General features: G+C 41.9%; 1 protein-coding gene across 5 annotated transcripts in view; it reads right to left on the reverse strand.

Moving 5' to 3' along the window:
- Positions 1-17,908: 17,908 nt before the first annotated feature.
- The window catches only part of ZFC3H1 (zinc finger C3H1-type containing), a 42,182-nt gene continuing 41,264 nt past the window's right edge, over positions 17,909-18,826 (reverse strand). For all 5 annotated transcript variants that reach the window (XM_036400552.1, XM_036400551.1, XM_036400550.1 and 2 more), the window contains exon 35: positions 17,909-18,771. In XM_036400552.1, the coding sequence (XP_036256445.1) occupies positions 18,634-18,771 (138 nt within the window). In that variant the 3' untranslated portion in view covers positions 17,909-18,633. The remainder of the gene's footprint in view (positions 18,772-18,826) is intronic.

Consider the following 18,826-nt stretch of genomic DNA (forward strand, 5'->3'; position numbering starts at 1 on the left):
TTACCAAAACTTCCCTCACAGACCCTTATGAGCAGATCCCACTCCCTGTGCATGGTGCTGTGCCTCGCTGGTGACCTCTCACAATTGCCACAGGTGACACCAGCACCTCCAGCCGTGTGACAAGGGTGTGCCTCAGGTCAGGCACAAGTTACCCACAACCTGCAGACCCTACACAAGAGAGGTGCAATTCAGCTCCACTTCTAATCCTGCTGCTTCTAATAAGACAGCAAATTCTCCCACATCATTCCTTATTTTCTCTCCAACCCCTAATCTGGCAGGTGAAGCCAGTGAGGGGATAACCAAAGAGCTGGCAGGGCTCATCTGGTATGTGACAGGGGACAGCAGCTCCATCAGGTCTGAAATGGACGCAGGTGCTGAGGGCAAATGATAGGTGGGGCTTGAGAGAGGTTGCTCAGGCTGCACCAGAACTTCCAGCTCAGTTGAATTAAAGGCAGGCAGCAGCTGAGCACAGCTTGTTGTCACTTGGTAGGCAACAAGAACAGGTGGAACAGTGCATACATTCTTGTTAAGAGAGACTGCAGCATGCAACAGTTACACCTGCTTGGCTTTTGGAGATGGGGATTGTGGGTCATTCCTATGAACTACTTGAAAGAAAGAAGTAAAATGCCAATTAAGCAAAAACTCTCAGAAAGCAATTGTTTAGTCAGGAATTCATATGGCAAGTAATGAATTATAAAGATATTTTAAAAAGAAAGTAGAATTCTCCTTTATTTAAATGGATTTTACACTAGCATGGAGGTTCTCAGGATAGATGAGGCTACTTTGGGGAAGGTCATTCCAGCCAGAAGGGCCTGTGCAGAAGAAGTACGTTTGTTGGGTGAGTTTTATAATAGTCTTATTGGGATAGGACAGGACCAACAGAGAATGGGAATAAGTCATTAATTATCTTTAGGAGCAAAAACCAGAAGTATGACAAAGAGCATAGGGGAATGCATAACTCAGGGAGGACAGAGGCCTTCAGGAGACAGGATGCAAATGGGTGGAATTTTATGAGATATTTATGAATATTTATGAGATGTTAAGAAGCATGATGGAATTTTGTGAAGAATGGGGAGCTCAGAGTGGATACAAAAAGATGGAAGTGTTGTGATGGCTAAGGACATAGAAATGGTGAGAAAACAAGCAAGTAAAGATAATTTCACATGCAAGTGTGCACTAGACAGTGTAAACAATACAGGAACCATAAGGAAGAAGAATGAAATTGCATTATTTTAGGAGGAAGACAGTACAACTTGAATAATGAAGAGAAAGAGAATACCTACAAAGGAAGAATGAGCTGGTTGATGAAAGCCTCGATGCAGAAGGGAAAAACAGGCACTGTGGTTATAATCTTGATATGTGGAAGAAAGACTTTTATTAACTATGTACCAAATAGTGAGCAGTAGTGCCTGAGGTCACAGCTTCAGTGTTCTGAGCAATGTGCTAGCACACATGCACAGGGGACTTCTCCCTGGAAGCTCTCATCCACAGACCTGTAGTTTTCTCTGCAGTAACAACTGAAGGAGAGTTTACTGCAGGCTTGTGCAATGGGTTATTTAGGGAGGCCAGACATAGAATGCCTCTACTCAGGCTCACTAGATAGATCACTGAGTTCTATTTGGGAACTCAGTCCCCAGAGAAGTTGCAGATGGCCAAGAAAAAAAGAGCCAGTCAGAGATACAGTGAAAGCCATAAAGAAGGTGGGATCACCTGTAAAATAATGGATGGGATAAAGGCCAAGCCTTAGCAGACACCAGCAGAGAAGCACAGAGAATAACACCACATAAGCAGTGCTGTACCAGGTGGGCATGCAGCTTCAGTCTCTGCCCCCAAAAGAGGGGAGAATTTCCCTGACTAATCTGGTGATCATAATTGATCTCAAATGGAGACCAGCCACTTGTGCAGTCCTTGCTGTTGCTGCTGCTCCTCCATATTTGCTTCATCCCTCTGTGACCTACATGTACTAGACAGTAGTAGTGACCCTATGTATACTAGACAGTGAGAAAGCTGCTACCATGTAATGTACCAGACTATCTCCTATCCAAATCACCTGTAACAGGAATTTTGGCTTATTGGGTGCACCACTGTTTTCCTCTGACTGTTGTGTAAAACTGTATAAATATAAAAATATTTAATATATATAAAAATATATAAAAATATAATAATCAGACATTTCTCTGTCATAGTGTGCTATATGAAAGGTAAGCTGCTGAAAATTTCATTGATCAAACACTTAAGAAGGACTCAAATAATTTAAAATGTAGTAAAAGTAATGTTTTCCTTAGGAAGACACTGGAAGACAAGGTAGTGGAGACAGAAGAGAAAGAACATGGATACAAAAAGCTGACAATATAAAAACAGAAATTGGATCACAACAGCAGCAGCGTGTCAGAAAATTCTTTCCAGATCCATGAAGCAGAGTAATTGTGCAGATGCTCAGGTGCTGCAGAAGACAGCTCTCAAACTCCAGGAGAGCTGTACTGCTTCCACCAGCAAGGGAGGGACCAGGGTCTCCACCAGCCATAATTAACACCTCATGTTCTCTTTCATTACCATGTTCCAAACAAGGGATTCGTCTGTCCTTCTGCAACAATGTTATTGTGAAAAATAATGTGAAGCTAAGCCTAGAAAACTGATTGAACACTTTATATGTCTTTGCTTGAACAGAATCCCAGCTACATGTGATTAGAAATTTTAAAGGAAAATGGAAATTTACCCATGCTAATATACAAAGCAGAAGAGATCCCATGTGTTATACCTAACCCTGGCAAATATACTGGAAAGAAAAGGCAGTATCAACATTAGGAACATCTTGTTCATATAATGAGAATCACAGACTTGTGCTCCAGTGACTCTGGAGATAAAGGAAACATGATTATGTTCTCTCCATAAAAAAAAACTTGTTGTGGCATTTTCAAAATTATCTAAAGATCCAATCTCAGTCATAAGAGAAAACAAACATTAAGAATATTCCTCTTGAGAGCTGGCCCATAGCCAGGATTTCTAAAAAACTTAGCCACAGACAAAGAGTCCACTTAAAATCCCTATTTAATTTTTTCACAGGTGGCAACTTGTCACCTTTACTTCCACTTGTCAAGTAAAAAATATGCTTTGTTTACAAGAGGAAAACTGTTCATCTGTGAATCTAAATACTTCCACTAAGTTTTATGCATGCACATACCAGAGTCTTCTGCAGGCAGCCTTGAAGGTCTCAGGACTCCAAAACTAATTCTTGAAGGAAGTTTCAAGCATCTCCTTCTGCATCTGGTGTCATTCTCTACATGCAATCACTGTTTAGACAGGTGTCTGCAGTTATTAATTCAGTTCCATACATAACAACAGCTTCTCAGGACTATCTATAGAGGTCACTGCAGTTATGCTCAGCATTTCCCATTCATCAACTAACCTATTCCTGAAGGAAGGAGCTCTCCCAGCCTTCTAAGAAAAAAGTAATAGGGGAGACTGTTCTACTCAAAACAGGTGTTTCATCTCTCATAGGAAGTACCACAGCCCTCTGGGAAGTCCTTCTAGGCCTCTTTACTGGCTGACTATGGAAATGAACTCCAGAGAGCTTTGTGTGGTGAGAGAATGAATTCTGGAATATGAAATCAGTGCTTCAGAGTGAGACACTGAAATGCTGGTGGTGAATGGCTCAAACAATCGGCCATTTGCAAAAGCAGCAGGGGCTTTGCTGACAAAGACATGCAAGGGAAGAGCCCAGGTGCAGAGGGGATGCACACCCTCCACCAGAGGCTACAAACAGGGGTTTGAGCCAGATAAGGGAAGAGAAGAAGCAGATCTTGGGAGATGGGATAGTGCTTTTTATCATCCCAGAATCTTACATTACGTAACTGGCTCAGGTGTAAAACTTACCTCTGAGGGAGACACTGGGGCATTTACAGGTAGGTCTAAAGGTTCATCCCTTGTGATGGGGTATAATTGGTTCAACTGTGCTGATGTGAGAGGCAGGTGTCATATCTTAGAAGGTGTCATAAACCATCAAAGATCCCTGAAGTGCCACATGATCCACAGTGTTGCATCAGACAGTGTAAATCTGCCCTGTCAGAGGAGGTACCTGGGCATTCCCACTGAGCCTGAGCATATTTTAACACACTGGACTTTGTGTTTCATGGGCTTCCCCCAGGCAGACCAAGGCTGCCACCATCACCTCGACCAGCAGAGATGTAAATTGCAAGAATCAAATCTCATCACTGCATCCAAGAATGGTGACTGTATACCTTTCTCCTTCCTTTTTCTTCCTCTCTACTTTCTCTTTTTCTCCCTTTCTTCTCCCAACTTCTTCTCAAAATATATTGTAAGCCAGACTAAAAACTTGTAGTCAGTGCCTCAGTAAGTGCCTTGTTATGTCTGGGTAAGTTAAAGGTGGCTACACTTAAGCTTTCAAAGCTAAATTTTGTGAAATTCATTACTTTGTCTGGATCTGGTTTTAAAATGTGACAAGTACCTTAGTCTGCCTTAATGTTCTAAAGTTTTCAAGCAAATTCTTGTTATTCAACCTGAGAATTTTGTTGCTTCTTCTGTGCACCATCCAGAGTGAATCCAACAACAGTCCCCTAAACCCATGGAGTGGATTGCAGCATAACATTTTAATGCATGAAGTGGGAAAACAGTTTCCTGACATAACAGAATGCCTTACTGTGAATGCAAAGTATGAGGAAATTTGCTTTATTTGATATATATTCATCCCAGTGTGCAGATAATCCTCCAAATTGTTCAAATTGTTGGAATTTCCCATGGGTTTTTTGTTAGAGGGGTTTTGCTGGAGTTTGTGTTTTTTCTGTGTTTTTTGGTAGGTTTGGACAACAGGACATATTATGGAAAAGCCTGTACTCTCCTGGATACACAGTCCTGCTCAACTTGGCCACCCAGGAGACCTTCTCCATCCTGTTCTGGAGGACTTGGAGAGCTAAAGACACCAAGTCCTAAGATATTGAAGAATATGTCTCTAGGGGACAGTGACATTCTTGCTGAGCTGAAATAAGGCAATAAAGCAGACAGGATGGAAGCTAGGAACAGTGACAGCAGGGTTTGGCATGTGTTCATTGCCACAAAGTCAAGGAGTCAATGTGCTCTGCCAGAGAAAAATACACTTTCACTTGGCAGGAGGTGAAGTCAGAGCAGACTGGAAACTCTGGAGGATCACCATGGGTCAGAAAGCTTGTGCAATTACCTTAGAAAAATAGAGACTTCATATCAGAAAAATATTCTTTTGGAGTTTTCTTCAGAGAAAGTGCCCCAGCTCTGCAGCCCAAGCTCTCCAGTAAGAGCTTTCTGTCTGTGCAGAGAGTGGTGCCAAAATATCTGCCTCAGGAAATGGCACCTCTGGAACTGAAAGCAGCCTACGTGGCTTCCTGAAACAAAACAAGCTGCTTTGCAACTGAAAGTCATGAGCCCTCATTGCTCTGGGCTTAAAAGTACCACAAGCAAAGCATTTAACATAAGTTTGCCCATCTCTAGGAGAGCAAACATAGAGAGGTTGTATAGAGATTGAGTTTCTTTTATGGGAAAAAAACACAAGAAAAGAGCTTTGAAGATGCTGGAGCAAAAGCACTTAAGAAAATCTCATAATCATCAAATTTCCCATTCAAAAAAGCAGCAAAGAGAAACCAAAATGACAGTGGGCAGACTGTGTACGGCCCCGTGTGCTGGACACAGGGGAGGATTGTACTACACCTTTTATTGGTATTACAGAAACAGTACAAAGCAAACAAAACAATAAATAATTGTGTTTTATTGGGTTCATCAAGTGTTAGGTTTGGTGAACTGACAGACTATTCAAAATTCAAATAGCTTTACACTTCTATTCACTCCACTTAAATAGGAATAGGTAATACCAGTTTGGACAGAAATTAAATACAGGTCAAAGTAAAATATCAGTATTTATAATTTTGTTTCTATTCCTGAATACTGCTTTTCTACCTACAAAAATTGATTGGTTTTCCCTTAAAAAAATATCTCTCTTTCCCATTCTCTTGACACTATTCTTTGTACGAGACTGTGGGTCTATGTTGACTATGGGTGTATGTAGGACTTTCCATGTCTTTAAGCAATTTCCCCCCAACCCCCAGAGGATTTAACAGTGAGAAATCCATTTTGTGAGCCATAGATGAACTCAGTATCAGTTCTCAGTATCAGTTTCTCTCTTCTTTTATTATTCTATGTGTTAGGAGAGCCCTTTGGAGCTTTGGTTTCAGACCAGAATCTGACTGCTCTAAGCACTGCAAAAACACAAAAAGCGAAAGCCTAGTTGGAAGCTCTCAGAGCTATATCCTGAACACAAGTGAGCATAAAGAGAAAGAAGAAAATTGGGTAAAAAAGCCCACAGACCTTTGCAGCATAGAATTCAGAAGCTTTCCAAGGAATTTCTTCACTTCAGTGGATTTCAGCAAGTGTTTATTCCCACACCAAATATTCCTATTTGCACAGTGGAATTTCTCACGTTTGTAGGCAGTGAATTACAGCATAGTCCTAAAAGCTGCTGCTTTATGGTAGAGTGAAGCACTTCTCTTCAAATCTGGGCCCTCATAAATAAAACATTAGGTCTGATTTTTATTATTTTTTTTTTAAATGACAAACAATAGAGCTATTGTCCACTAAGTACCATTCTTACACCAAGAGCCTTTCATAATGACAGCAGCACCTTAAAAGTGCTTTGATCTATGAAGGATCAAATATCTTTGTTTCCTATTAGCATAGCTCTCTTTCCCAATAGAGCACAGAGCATTTCTGATAATGGCACTCTTATTACAATAATTAGAAAAAGATTGTTCAGCTCTATTTCTCCCTTAGAGCTCCCTGGCAAATTTCTCCTTTTGTGTCATTCACATTTTCTACCCCAAATACCTCTGTCATAAGGAAAAAATTTTAAAGTTTCACTTTTTATGGCTCGGAAGTTTAGGCTGCCAATGTGATGTTAACCAGCCATTAAAAGATTCAGAAGAAGGATCCAGACTAAAAAGTAAGCCATCACCTTCTAAAAATAATGTATTTTTAAAATGTGAGTGAGATTTTCAATAAATGTCATAGATCTTCTATTAAGGTAGCAGAAATGTGCCCTGGCTTTATTTGCAAGGGAGACATGAGAAAACACTCCAGGAAAAGCTTCCCCAAGGGATTTGAGGGTGTAATATGACCAGAAGCAGAATTCGCAGGACAGATGACAGACAGAGGAAGACACTTGCTAAGAGAGTATTCCCAGACATCCTACTGGAAGCTTAGATTTCTCACTTTGTGTTGCTCTGCAATACTCAGCCTTTTGCCTCTTGCATCAGTAGCTCTGAGGTCGTGGGCGGTCAGGGTGGATGGAGAACATCAGCCTTTTTTTGCCAGGCACTTAGTGCCACCATGTGCCAAGTGTGCCTCGCTGCCACTGGGAAATGCTCCTCCACAGTTTCTGGTCAGAGAGTCCTCCCTTTTCTGAAAGGCTCAGAGGGACAGTGTTGCAGTGTGATGCCATTTCCTGTTTCACCTATCCCAACCCCCCAGGTGTGCCAACCTCTCCTTTTCCCTCCCCCTTTGCCCTCCTGCTGAGATCTGTCCATCAATCTTAACATTCCAGCAGGGTCGTGGTGTGGTTGGCAGAAGCTCAAAAGATGCCCCACAGGTCTGGGCTCATTGGCCTGTCCAAGTGTCTTTGTCCCTTGAGCCTTCCCCTCCTCACACCTGGTTGGTGCCTCACCTGTCCCTTCCCCTCCCCCTGTCCCCGGGCTTAAAAGGAGACGGGACCATGCGGTCTGGATTCTGTTGGGAGCTGTTACAAGATTCAGAGGTCTGTCATCCTGGAATAAACTCTGGATTAAAACTCTATGATAGAATTGCTCTCCTTTTTCTCTTCACCATCGCCTGAACCTTTTCCACCAGAGGTAAACTGAGTTTCTACTATGCCTGGATTTGTTCCGAGTGCCCAGCTGCAGCATCCAGCCGGCCAAAGGTATCTCTGAGGTGAAACACCACAGCTGCTGCCTTTGGCCCAGCAGCAAGGGTCAGACGAGGCCAGGCACATCCCACCCGGAAATATTGGGATTAATATTCTATAGGACAGTTTGAGAAAATTCCCTGTGCAAATTTGAGGAATTCTGGCAGAAGGCACCTTTCCAGCCTCTTCAGCCTTGGTGGTGGTGGAGATGGACAAAAGGCTGGCAATGGAAGCCCTTCAGCTTCAATGGTTTTCCAGTCTGAAACAGCACCCTTGATCAGCAAGGTGGTTGCAAGTCACAGCAAAATCTTTTGCATGCAGAAAGGAAACAATCAGAGAATAGATCCATTGATAAACTGATCAAAGGACTCCAGTGTTATAAGAGCAAAGGATCTCATCAGCAGCACGAGGAAAATTACATCAGGAAAGTCAAAGGCAAAAAAACCAGACCCCAGCCAAGCAGATCTGGGAAAGCAGTGGCTAAGAAATCATGTGCAAAGGACTCCCATATCCATACAGAAGAATGGTCAGGAAATCAAGGAAACTAAGTGTATTGACACTGTTATTCACATCTGTGTATTACTCGTGAAAGGCCTATATTCCTGTTTTCTTCAGCTATCTAAAAAGGTAAGCTTTAAATCCAGAGTATTTGGAAGGCTGAAGGTAGGACAGGGATGTCTTGAATCTATTGATGTCTTACAGTTCATGATTCCAAAATCATACAGCAGGTGGGACATTAGAAAGTGTGCTGGAGAAGTCAAAGAGATGGTCAGTACTGCAGCTGACTTTGCCCCCATGTGCACAACCTAAATTCTTGCACCCCAACAAGTGTGCAGGTGGGCAAATCACAGTAAGGATGTAAGACCAGCCCTCAAAAGCAGAAATGTCTTAGAAAGTACCTCCACATTTGACTCCTCAGTCAAGTTGGAATCTTATTGCCATCACCACCACCACCACAGTTTCTATAGGCTTTATGGAAAAATAATTATTTTATTAAGAAAGTATCCCTTCTTTCACCCTGTATAACTCTCTATATACTTGTTTTTAAACCCTACAGTCCTGGGAAGGTTGACAGGGGCACTCAAGACTTCCAGGGCCCCAGTTCCATCCAGCAAAAAGCCAGGAGCCTTCAGTCAGTGTGCTTGGTTCTGTGAGCTCCTCTGGCTCCAGAGTCCCAGCACACAACTTGCCACCTACCTCTAGAGAGAGATAGTTGCTACTTCTGTACTGTGAATTAAACTGTCTGGGGACATTGTCTGCCCTCAAAGCATCACCCAGGTGTAGCGACACACACTCACTCCAATCCCTCTTCCCCCAAAAATAGAATGGTATTGTCCATAAACTGTTTCAGGAACAGTGTTTGATCCACATATTAATTCACCAAACAAAACTGGGACAGATGCTCTATGGGCCCAACCATGCCATGGAGCCTGCTAACAGCAGGCTGAACTATTAGCCTCAGCTTAAGTCTGTACCTTGCCCAGTCACATTAATACAACCAATCTTTCTGGAGTTTCTGGCACAAATCCAGTGGTTCCCAGGGGTGGAGCCCAGGGTGTAGGTTTAGTATTCTATCAGTGTGTCCAGCAGAACTGGATGCAGTACATCCAAGGAAACTAGGTGTATTTCATTACTTTGCTTAGAGACTTTCCAGTCCACTCCATTGTCCAGTTGCCTGCAATCTAGGAAACACAAAACCCAGTGCTGGATGAGGCCCAGTAGCCAGCCTCATCAGTGGGAGCTTTGTGGCTGGATCAAGGCCTCTTGACTCTAGGTTTCTATGGATGATTGTGCAGCCATTTCTACATATTACAGCTTAGGAGTTCCACTACATCAAAAATCAGTGTTCAGTACACAGAGTGAGCAAATCCTGGCATTGTACCTGCATGTCCTGTGCCTCTCTAAGTGCTAGCTGAGAAGGCCAGGCTGAAACAGTTTTTATTGCTCCACTTCCACAAAAGCTTTTCATTACATAAAGCCTCTGGACTGCTTAGTAGAATTGGGCAGAAAAAGAGGCAGAAAGACACAAAAAAAATAATCAAGCCTAACCTTTGATCTCAGTTCATCTGATAAAGCCCTGGCACAAGGCCTTCAAAAATAACTCAATATAGAACTCTGGAAGGATTATGCTGAACAAGTGATAAAAGCACATGCTTTATTTTTATTGGCACTTTACAGACCCTGACCCTCTCATGTGCTGATTTCAGACAAAAAACACTTACTTTTTGCCTCCCAGATGAATTCCACTGGTCATTTTCCTACTATGTAATTATAAAGCCTCTTACATTATATATGGTGTGGCATCTTTCTCTCTCCACAGTAATCTCCAGACAACCCATCAGATTATGCTGAGGCTTTACAGCCAGAAAACATATGGAAGGAGCAGGAGTTCCTACTAACAGAGTCAAAACTACTCACATGCACAAGCACCACATGCCAGTCCTCAGCATTTCTCAGCTGAAGCAAACAGATGCACTCTAAAACCAAGTTCTTTGCAGTCTGAACAAGATTGTTACCCATAATTCAGTCTTTGGCTTTATCCAAGTCCCCTGCATTTGGCTTCTAACAACACAGCACCATAGTAGGCACCTACTACAGGACTTGGTCTAGCTATGCACCATCTTCTGCATCCATCATCAAACCCTCTGCACACACTGCATGGCAGTCTTTACACATTGCCTCAACTATCTTACAACTTTTGTGATAATATTGTTTTTAACCATGGAGTTTGTCCTCTGAGTAGAGAGATTCTTAGTTGATCCTCTCTCAATCAGTTTAGAAATGATGGCATCATACCTGTAATTGCACAGTTTGGAACCACTGTCCTTTTGAAAGCACTCTTCAGTCTTTTTGGTCTATGTCAGGTGATGCAAAGAATGTACTGCCACTCTTTCCTGCTGTCCCAACAAGGGTTTTCAAAGTTTGACTTCTCTTGACTGTACAGAGTTTTGAACAGTGCAATTCATGGTGTTAATCTCCCTACTGAAATCTATCCAATCTATCCTGGGAAAGAAAGGTGCCTTAAGGTCTCTTCTAGAAGACAAAGGAAGATCACAGAATGTTTCAAAGTTCTGATTTTAGCTGGGGTAGAGTTAATTTTCTTCCTAGTAGCTGGTATGGTGGTGTGTTTTGGACATAGTATGAGAATAATGTTGGTAACACTGGGGTTTTTTTGGTTGTTGCCATGTAATGCCTATAATAAGTCAAATACTTTTCAGCTTCTCATGGTCAGCCAGAACAGCTGACCCAAACTGGCCAAATGGATATTCCAGACCCTATGGTATCATGCTGAACAATAAAACTGTAACTGGTCAGGATAAGGGGATCCCTGCTCAAGGATGGGCTAGGCATCAATCAGTGGGTGATGAGTAACTGCACTGTATATCACTGGGAGTGTGGGTGGGAGGTTTTGGAGCAAGTGGGTTACTTTTGTTTTCTCCCTTTTCATTATAACTGTCATTGTAATTGTTAGCATCTTATATTTTATTTTAATTATTAATATGTTCCTAAACTTCAACTGTTCTTGCACCAACCCATGCATTTTACCTTCTTCCTGACTGTCCTCCTCTTCACACCAGGGAGGGAGGGGGTGTGAGTGAGCAGTTGTGTGGTACTGAGCTGCTGGCTGGTGTTAAACCACAACAGTCCTTTTTTATTTGGTGCCCAACATGGGGCAATGAAGGGTTGAGATAACAACAAATACGATTATATCATGTTAGAACAAACTGGTTATAAACATTCATTATTAAGTCACTGATCACAGTGTTGATTTACTTGCTCTCAGAGCTGTTGTGCTTGTTATCTGAGTTGCATCACGTTGTACTTTAATGCTGGGGTATGATAGGACAGAATTGCTGGTTATGAAACAAATCCGTTACTTGTACTCAGCACTGCTGTCATCTTTGTACTTTGTGAGCTGTCTACTGGAAACTATTCATAATGATATCTTTTACCTTTTCTCCTCAGAGAGCCAATGCATGGGAGAAACATCTCCACCTGTCTTCCTCTTCTCCTCCAGACTAGTTACTACAGCTCTTGCAAGTGTCAAATATCCTTGGGATGTTCAAACCAGCACAGTTTTATTGCTATGTCTTCTCACTGTGCTCCAGGTCTTGTTGAACACCTACATAAGAAAACCACCCAGAGATCTGCCCTGAGATTGGACAGCTCTGAGTGGATGGGTTTGTGGGATAGTGTGGGCAAGTGCCCAGGACAGTGGGTATTCCAGCATTTTGGAACTTCCCCCTGAATAAGTGCAGGATCCAGAAAAACAAGGAAAACACTTGGAAAAAGGATGCCACCAGCCTGGCAGTTCCAGAGAGACACAAATCACTGCAGCGTGCTGGGCCCTGGCCTATGAGCCCAGTTCAACACTCATTCAGGATCCTCAAGGGAAAAGACTCTCCCTGGATTTGATGGCAGTGACAGGCACTGCAGCTGCTCCAACCCTGGCCCCAGGCCCTGCAGCTGGCCCAGAGCACAACCCTGCTGGTATCAGTCACCCCTTCTCACCAGGAGAAATGGACACAAGAGAGTTTGTTTAGCAAAGGAGAACAAAGCAGAGCCATCACAAGAGCAGGAGGAAGAGATGGAACAAGAGGGAACCACTCAATCCCTATCCCTGAGAGAGCTGTGGGATATGCAAAGAGATTTCAGCCATCACCCAGGTGAGCAGGTGATCACCTGACTGCTGGGATGCTGGGGAACAGGGCTAGGAGTTAAAATTAGAAGGATAGGGAAATTAGAATTCCTCTGCAATTAGAGGATAGGGAAAACAAGCAGCTGGGATCACCTTCCAAGCTCTGGAACACCTGCAATATATTGATGATGTCACCATGTGAGGCACCAAACCTTTTAAGAAAGGAAGGAAAATACTAAAAGCTATTATTAAACATTTCTTATCTCAACCCATGGATTTTACCTTCTTTCCCATTTTTCTCCCCAACCCAATGGAAAAGGGAGCAGTATTACCAAGTGGCTGTGTGGTACTTGGTTGTTGACTGGGGTTAAACCACAACACAGAGGGCAAAGAAAGCCTCAGGAGGGAAAGGTAAGAGCTAATGTGATTACAGATAGGTGCTGAAAATATATGGACTATTTCCACATCACATAAAATCATAACTAAAACTTCCTACTGGAAGCTAGTAGAAGCAGTTCTTCTGTCTTCCTACTCATGTTGTATTAACCCTGGTGAATACAAGAGAAAACATCAGAAGAGAAAACGTCATCTTGTGCCATCATATCACCCTGATGGCACTGCCATTCTTAAAAGTTCCTCAACCACTTTTCCTCAGCCACACAGTTTTCTCAAACTGACCAGAAAACCTAACTCCAAGGGTCACAAATGGAAGCCAGATTGAGAGTCATGAAAATAAACAGAAATAGAAATCAATAAGGATTAATATCTCACAGAGGAGTTCCTCACAGATCACCTGTAACCATCACATGCTGTGGCAGCACTGAGAAATCACTTAAATCATTACCTTTTCCACAGATAGAGTTTTCCCCAGCTCACTCTGAAGCAAGTCACTTATATAACAGCATCACTGTATTTTCTGTTATTTTCTGCTAGATCAAGCCTTCCTGACTGCACTGAAAGGCTTCTTCCCTTTTAATCTTTTCAACATTTTACAGAGCCATCATACAGTCACTGCTGCCAGTACCCCAGGTGCAGCAGTGCAAACTTTATGGTGGCATTTTATGCTCCCATTAACAGAGAACAAACAGACACATTGGTAATTCATTGCTAACAGCTTTACAAGGTTTGAGTTTCAGTTACAGGCCATACTCTGCTTTATTATCTGCTACTCTGGTAGGACAATAACAAATAGTTGCATGCAATAAAAAAGCAGCAGTTAACGTTTATATCTTCTTTAAGCTAAATTTTGATCTTGGGCTCCTTGCCAACCTAAAGCTACCTTACAGATAAGGATAAGCTGACACTCCTGCTCTGTTCGGGAAAACAAACCTTTTCTGCTCTCACCTCCTTTTTGACTGCTCCTTAAAATGCTAGGATGTTTCCCAGTCTCAGGTGAAATGGCAGGTCATGTAAGGACACATTCTAGACTCCCCAGGTAAGATGCAGCTCACTGCCCTGTAATTCTGAATGACATTTAATGGGATGTGAACTGAAATTACCTGTGAGGAGGATAGGGCTTAGTCAAGGTCTGACCAGCATAATGAGAGATTCAAGCTCCTGAGGGAAGTGGTGGAGTCACCATCCCTAGAAGTATTCAAAAAAATGAGTGGACCTGGCAGGGTGATACAGTTTAGTGGGCATGCTGGTATGAGGGCAAAGGTTGAACTTGATTTTGCAGATCTTTTCCAACCTTAACAATTCAATGTGAGCTCTCTGGAGCCTCACAGAAAAAAAAAACTCATCTCACAGAACATTTATAGCAAAATCCAAGAGAAAGGGAGCCAAGGAAAAGCATCCTATATTTCATGATCAACACAATCTTGACCTTGGGTATATTGTGAAAATGGATCCAAGCATCCAGGTGGACACAGCATACATGCAGAACAGCAGCACAGACCAGTGAATTTACGGGAGTCTGGGCTGTATTGGGCTCTTCAGGGAAGCTGCAGGATGTGGAGGTTTTCACAGGGACTTTTCACATGGCTGAAGATTATGTGAATTTCTAATGTTTGGAGGGATATTGCCACTTTGCAAAACTAGCTACCCCTTTGAGTTGTAGTTACTGAGCACAGCAGTAGCAGCACAGGTGCACAAGGAATATGCCTGAAGGATTTTGAAAGCAAGCCTGTCCTACACCTTCCCCTCTCAGAGATGAGGCAAGGTCTCACCTGCTGCACAAGATCAACACAACTCCCTTAGCTGTCTCAATTTAAACCATCCATTCTTCAATTTCTGACAATCATCTTAACAAAAACCTACATAAAATAAATTTTTAAAAACCCTAAAATATAACTTTCATCCGGAATAAAGCCAGGCATGAAGTCTCTATCAGTAACTGCAATCAGTGCACTGACTATACAAAACAAAAGGTGCAGTGGGAGAACACCTCAATAAAAACATTAAAGACACTATGAAGTCCATAGCTACTTCTTCAGCTCCTGTATATAGTAAGGCAAGAAGTATTTACAAAGTTAGACAATGCAAAAGATCACACACTCACAGCTCTGCCTCAGCCAGAAAGGTCAGAAAGGACCAACACCGCTGGCCTGGCCCTGGGCTTTCTGCCCTTGACTAAAGGAGCATGGAGATAACCACGGTGGAAGGTGAGGTTGATAAGACAAAGGTGGTGAAAGCACACAGGTTAATGGACACCAGGAACATGACAGCACCACAAAATCACTGCAGCTGGAAGGGCTCTCTGGAAGTCACCTGCTCCAAACCCCTACTCAAGCAGGGACATCTAGAGCCCATCGTCCAGAACCACATCCAGGCAACTTTTTAATGTTTCCACTACCTCTCTGGCCACCTGCACCAGTGCTCAGTCACTTTCACAGTTAGAAGTGTCTCCTGACATTTACCCAAAACCTCCCACATTTCAGTTTATGCCAAATGGTTCTAGCTCTGCCACTGGGCACCACTAAGAAGAGCTTGGCTCTTTACATCCTCCTTTTGTACATATTGAGAAGCTCTTCCTGAGGTTTCTCCAGGCTGAAAAGTCCCACCTCTTGCAGCCTTTCCATATTTGTGGGATGTTCATCTGTGTGGCCACTCAGTAGGTCTCTTCAGTAACTCCATACCTCTTTCGAACCGGGAAGCCAGACTAGGATGCATGGCTGCAGGAATGGCTTTGCCAGTGCAGATGAGAAGGATCACCTGCCTGGGCTTGCTGGCCATGTTTTACCTAATGGAGTATGGAGGGAGTAATGGCCTTTGCCACAGCTGAATGTAAGGGCACCAGCTGTCCCGTGGGAACTAGCAAGCACTAAAATAACCAATACCAAATGAGTAGATTCAATGTAGACCTGCATGAAGATAAACAAAAGAAGCACTAATTTCTACTTATTCTTCCTAATAAATGCATCTAAATGTTTTGCTCATACTAATGTGCCTTTGCAAGAGCCAGGAAATGAAAAATACTGTAGTGGGAATAGTTTGGTCCAGTGCTGTTAAAGATCTACACTCTATTTCCACAGAGACTTAAACTAAATACCAAGTAATCAAACCACCCTTCATAAAGTAGCCATTCTGAGCACAGAACAAGTAGCAGCATAACTTTTTATGGAACAAGTTACTGTGCTTTCCCCTTATTTTTCCTCTTGAGCAACTAGTAGTTTGCTTGATTAACTAGAACTATCCTTTATTCACAATTCTTCACCACCATTGCCTGTAATCAAAAGTTGCTTGTAGAACCAAAGTTCTTAGGAAAGATCACTAAATTGAAAGACTAGTATGTAGATTAAATTAATACCCTTGGTAAGTAATTAATTAAGTTTTAGAAATGACCGCTAGAAATCCCCTAGTTTCTGGAACAGAAAACCCTCTTAACTAGACTATTAGCCTGGAGACAATTCCATGCCAAGTGCAGATCTGTGGAAGCACTAACTCTTTCCTGGAACTTCTACATTACCCAGCAGTGCATTTTTCTTCTTTCTTGGTAAAAAAAAATGAATGTTGGTGCTGCTCTGAAGACCATACAGCATCTTCATACTCTTTCATTTCAGTTTCTAATCAGTCACTTTTATATATACATCAAGTAAGACTGGGATTGGGTCAAAGGCCACATGCATCAACCATGAGTACTTTAATCAGAACAATATGGATCAAGGCCAATGGAAATCAGAACACTGTGGGCTTTTGGTTTCCCCTTCCCTACCTCCAAGTATGTTGAGAAGCCATGAAGGCAGAGTATACATGATTAATCCCTGATGAAAATGTAAAGTTTAATGTCTCCTTTATAAAGGTCTTCTGCTATAAAGTCGCTATACAGCAAAGGTAGAAAGGTCACAAAGTAACAGCCGTAAGTGCAATATGAGACTAAGGTAAGGATTACACAGGGCAGCATTGCAAGTGCTCCAGCCCTTGACAGCTTTTCCATTTTTAACAGTGGAATAGGTAAAATGGTATCCCACTAAAAAAACACTGCTGCAGAAAAATATCAACTACTTATCTGGAAAATTTAAAGACAAACTATGAAAAAATATTTGGCTAATCTATGTAAAATAGCATTCATCAAACTTAAGGGGGTTTTCAGTAGAACGATTGAATACTGCACTTGTGTGGAGTGTGCCACACTACATAAGTGTGAAAAAAATCAGGACACCACCCTACTTCAGTAAAGAACAGGTTTGAGTCAGTTTTTGAATACTGATTGTATAGTCTGCAAGAAAACTTGGCCATAAACTGAGTACTTGAAGTTTTATACTTAAGCATGAATTATAAAATTAAGTATGAGTTGTTTAAAAGGACTTAAGGTGCAGAAACACTCTCCATTCCCCTGGATGAAAACCAGTATTTCTCACTTTTTCCTCCTTTAAGAGAGCTGCTTCATGTTCAGCTTCAGTAAGGCGTTTGAAAGCTACTGGAAATGATATGTCTAACTACTTTGCCCCATTCTCTACCACGAAGACCACTCATTTACTGGCATCTTAATGAAACACCTATGCAACAGGTACTACAGCCACCTTTTGATATGACTTGACACGTATTTCATTTCTCTCTACAGTGTACATGTATCAACTTCAGAAAGTGGGCCTCCTTTCATTAAGGGCAAAAAAGACAATATAAAATGCATTTTCCTTTACTGAAGTGGTATTGTTGATAGGAATAGCTGTTATGGGACAAACAACTGTGTACCTGAGGCAAGGGGATGAAAAACCCCCAAGGGGATAGTTATTCTATATCCACAATAGGAGCTCAACCATATTTGCTTATCTCTTGATCAAAATAACAAAAGACAAAAGATTTTTTTCTTTTTCAAGGTCAGCTTGTATTGAAAATCTCTGTAAAAACACCTGTAATAGTGTAAGGTAGTACCAAAACAAAACAGATAAATATTCTTTTTCTTTAAACTGTTAAACTTTATTATAAATTAAAATTTCTTTACAAAAAATTGCACATAATTGACCACTCTTAGGTTCTGATGCACTGGCATTTGCAAAAGTTTCTTTAATCTTCAAGTTTAATAGTCTCTGCCATGAGTCCAATGCAGAAAAGGGCAGTAAGCAACCCTCTTAGAGCCTTCAAGTGCAAGAAGCATACTTGTGGCCACGGCAGTTACACTTTCCTTAAGAGCGGCTGCTTTTGTTTTAAATCCTGTAATGAAAAAGTCTCAAAAAAGGTTTAAAAAAGGAAAAAAACCCAAAATGGACTAGTTGTTTTTTACTGTAAACACAGCCCAGTAAATTAATCCCAAACACAGATCTCTCAGGCATCAGCGAGAGTGTCAAGTGAATCAGGAACAGCAAAACAAAGAAAACGGTAAATAAAAAAAAAAAAAAAAAACATAAAAAAATAAAGTCTGTCATTTTGATTAACTATACTTACGTAGATGATGTTATGAGAATCTGGCAGGGCCCAGAAGCAAGGCCAGACAGGGAGTTCATGTTTCCAGAGGAAGGTCATGTTAATTGCTTCCAGGTTCAAGGAAAGCAGACTGGAGACTTGATATGCTCAGCAATACTCATCTGCCTTACATAGATCCTAGGGCATGGATCAGCCTGAAGAATCATTCAACTGATTTTGGCATTTTATAGGACTTATGGCTGACCATACCCAGCGTTCAGAGATTCTTGTTTTCTGTTCTGTAAGTGTTTAAATTTAAAAGCTCATCTAGGCTGACTCCAACCTCTTGGCACTTGGAAACTAGTTTTCTCAGGTTATCAGTTTTACCTCCTCCTGATGCTTCAAACAAGAGTTGCTGAAAAAGATGGGGAAGCAGACATAAGATTTAGCCAGAGCCTGAGCATCACCAC

The sequence above is a fragment of the Molothrus ater genome, chromosome 5, assembly GCF_012460135.2.
Source record: "Molothrus ater isolate BHLD 08-10-18 breed brown headed cowbird chromosome 5, BPBGC_Mater_1.1, whole genome shotgun sequence".
In the NCBI taxonomy this organism is placed as follows: domain Eukaryota; kingdom Metazoa; phylum Chordata; class Aves; order Passeriformes; family Icteridae; genus Molothrus; species Molothrus ater.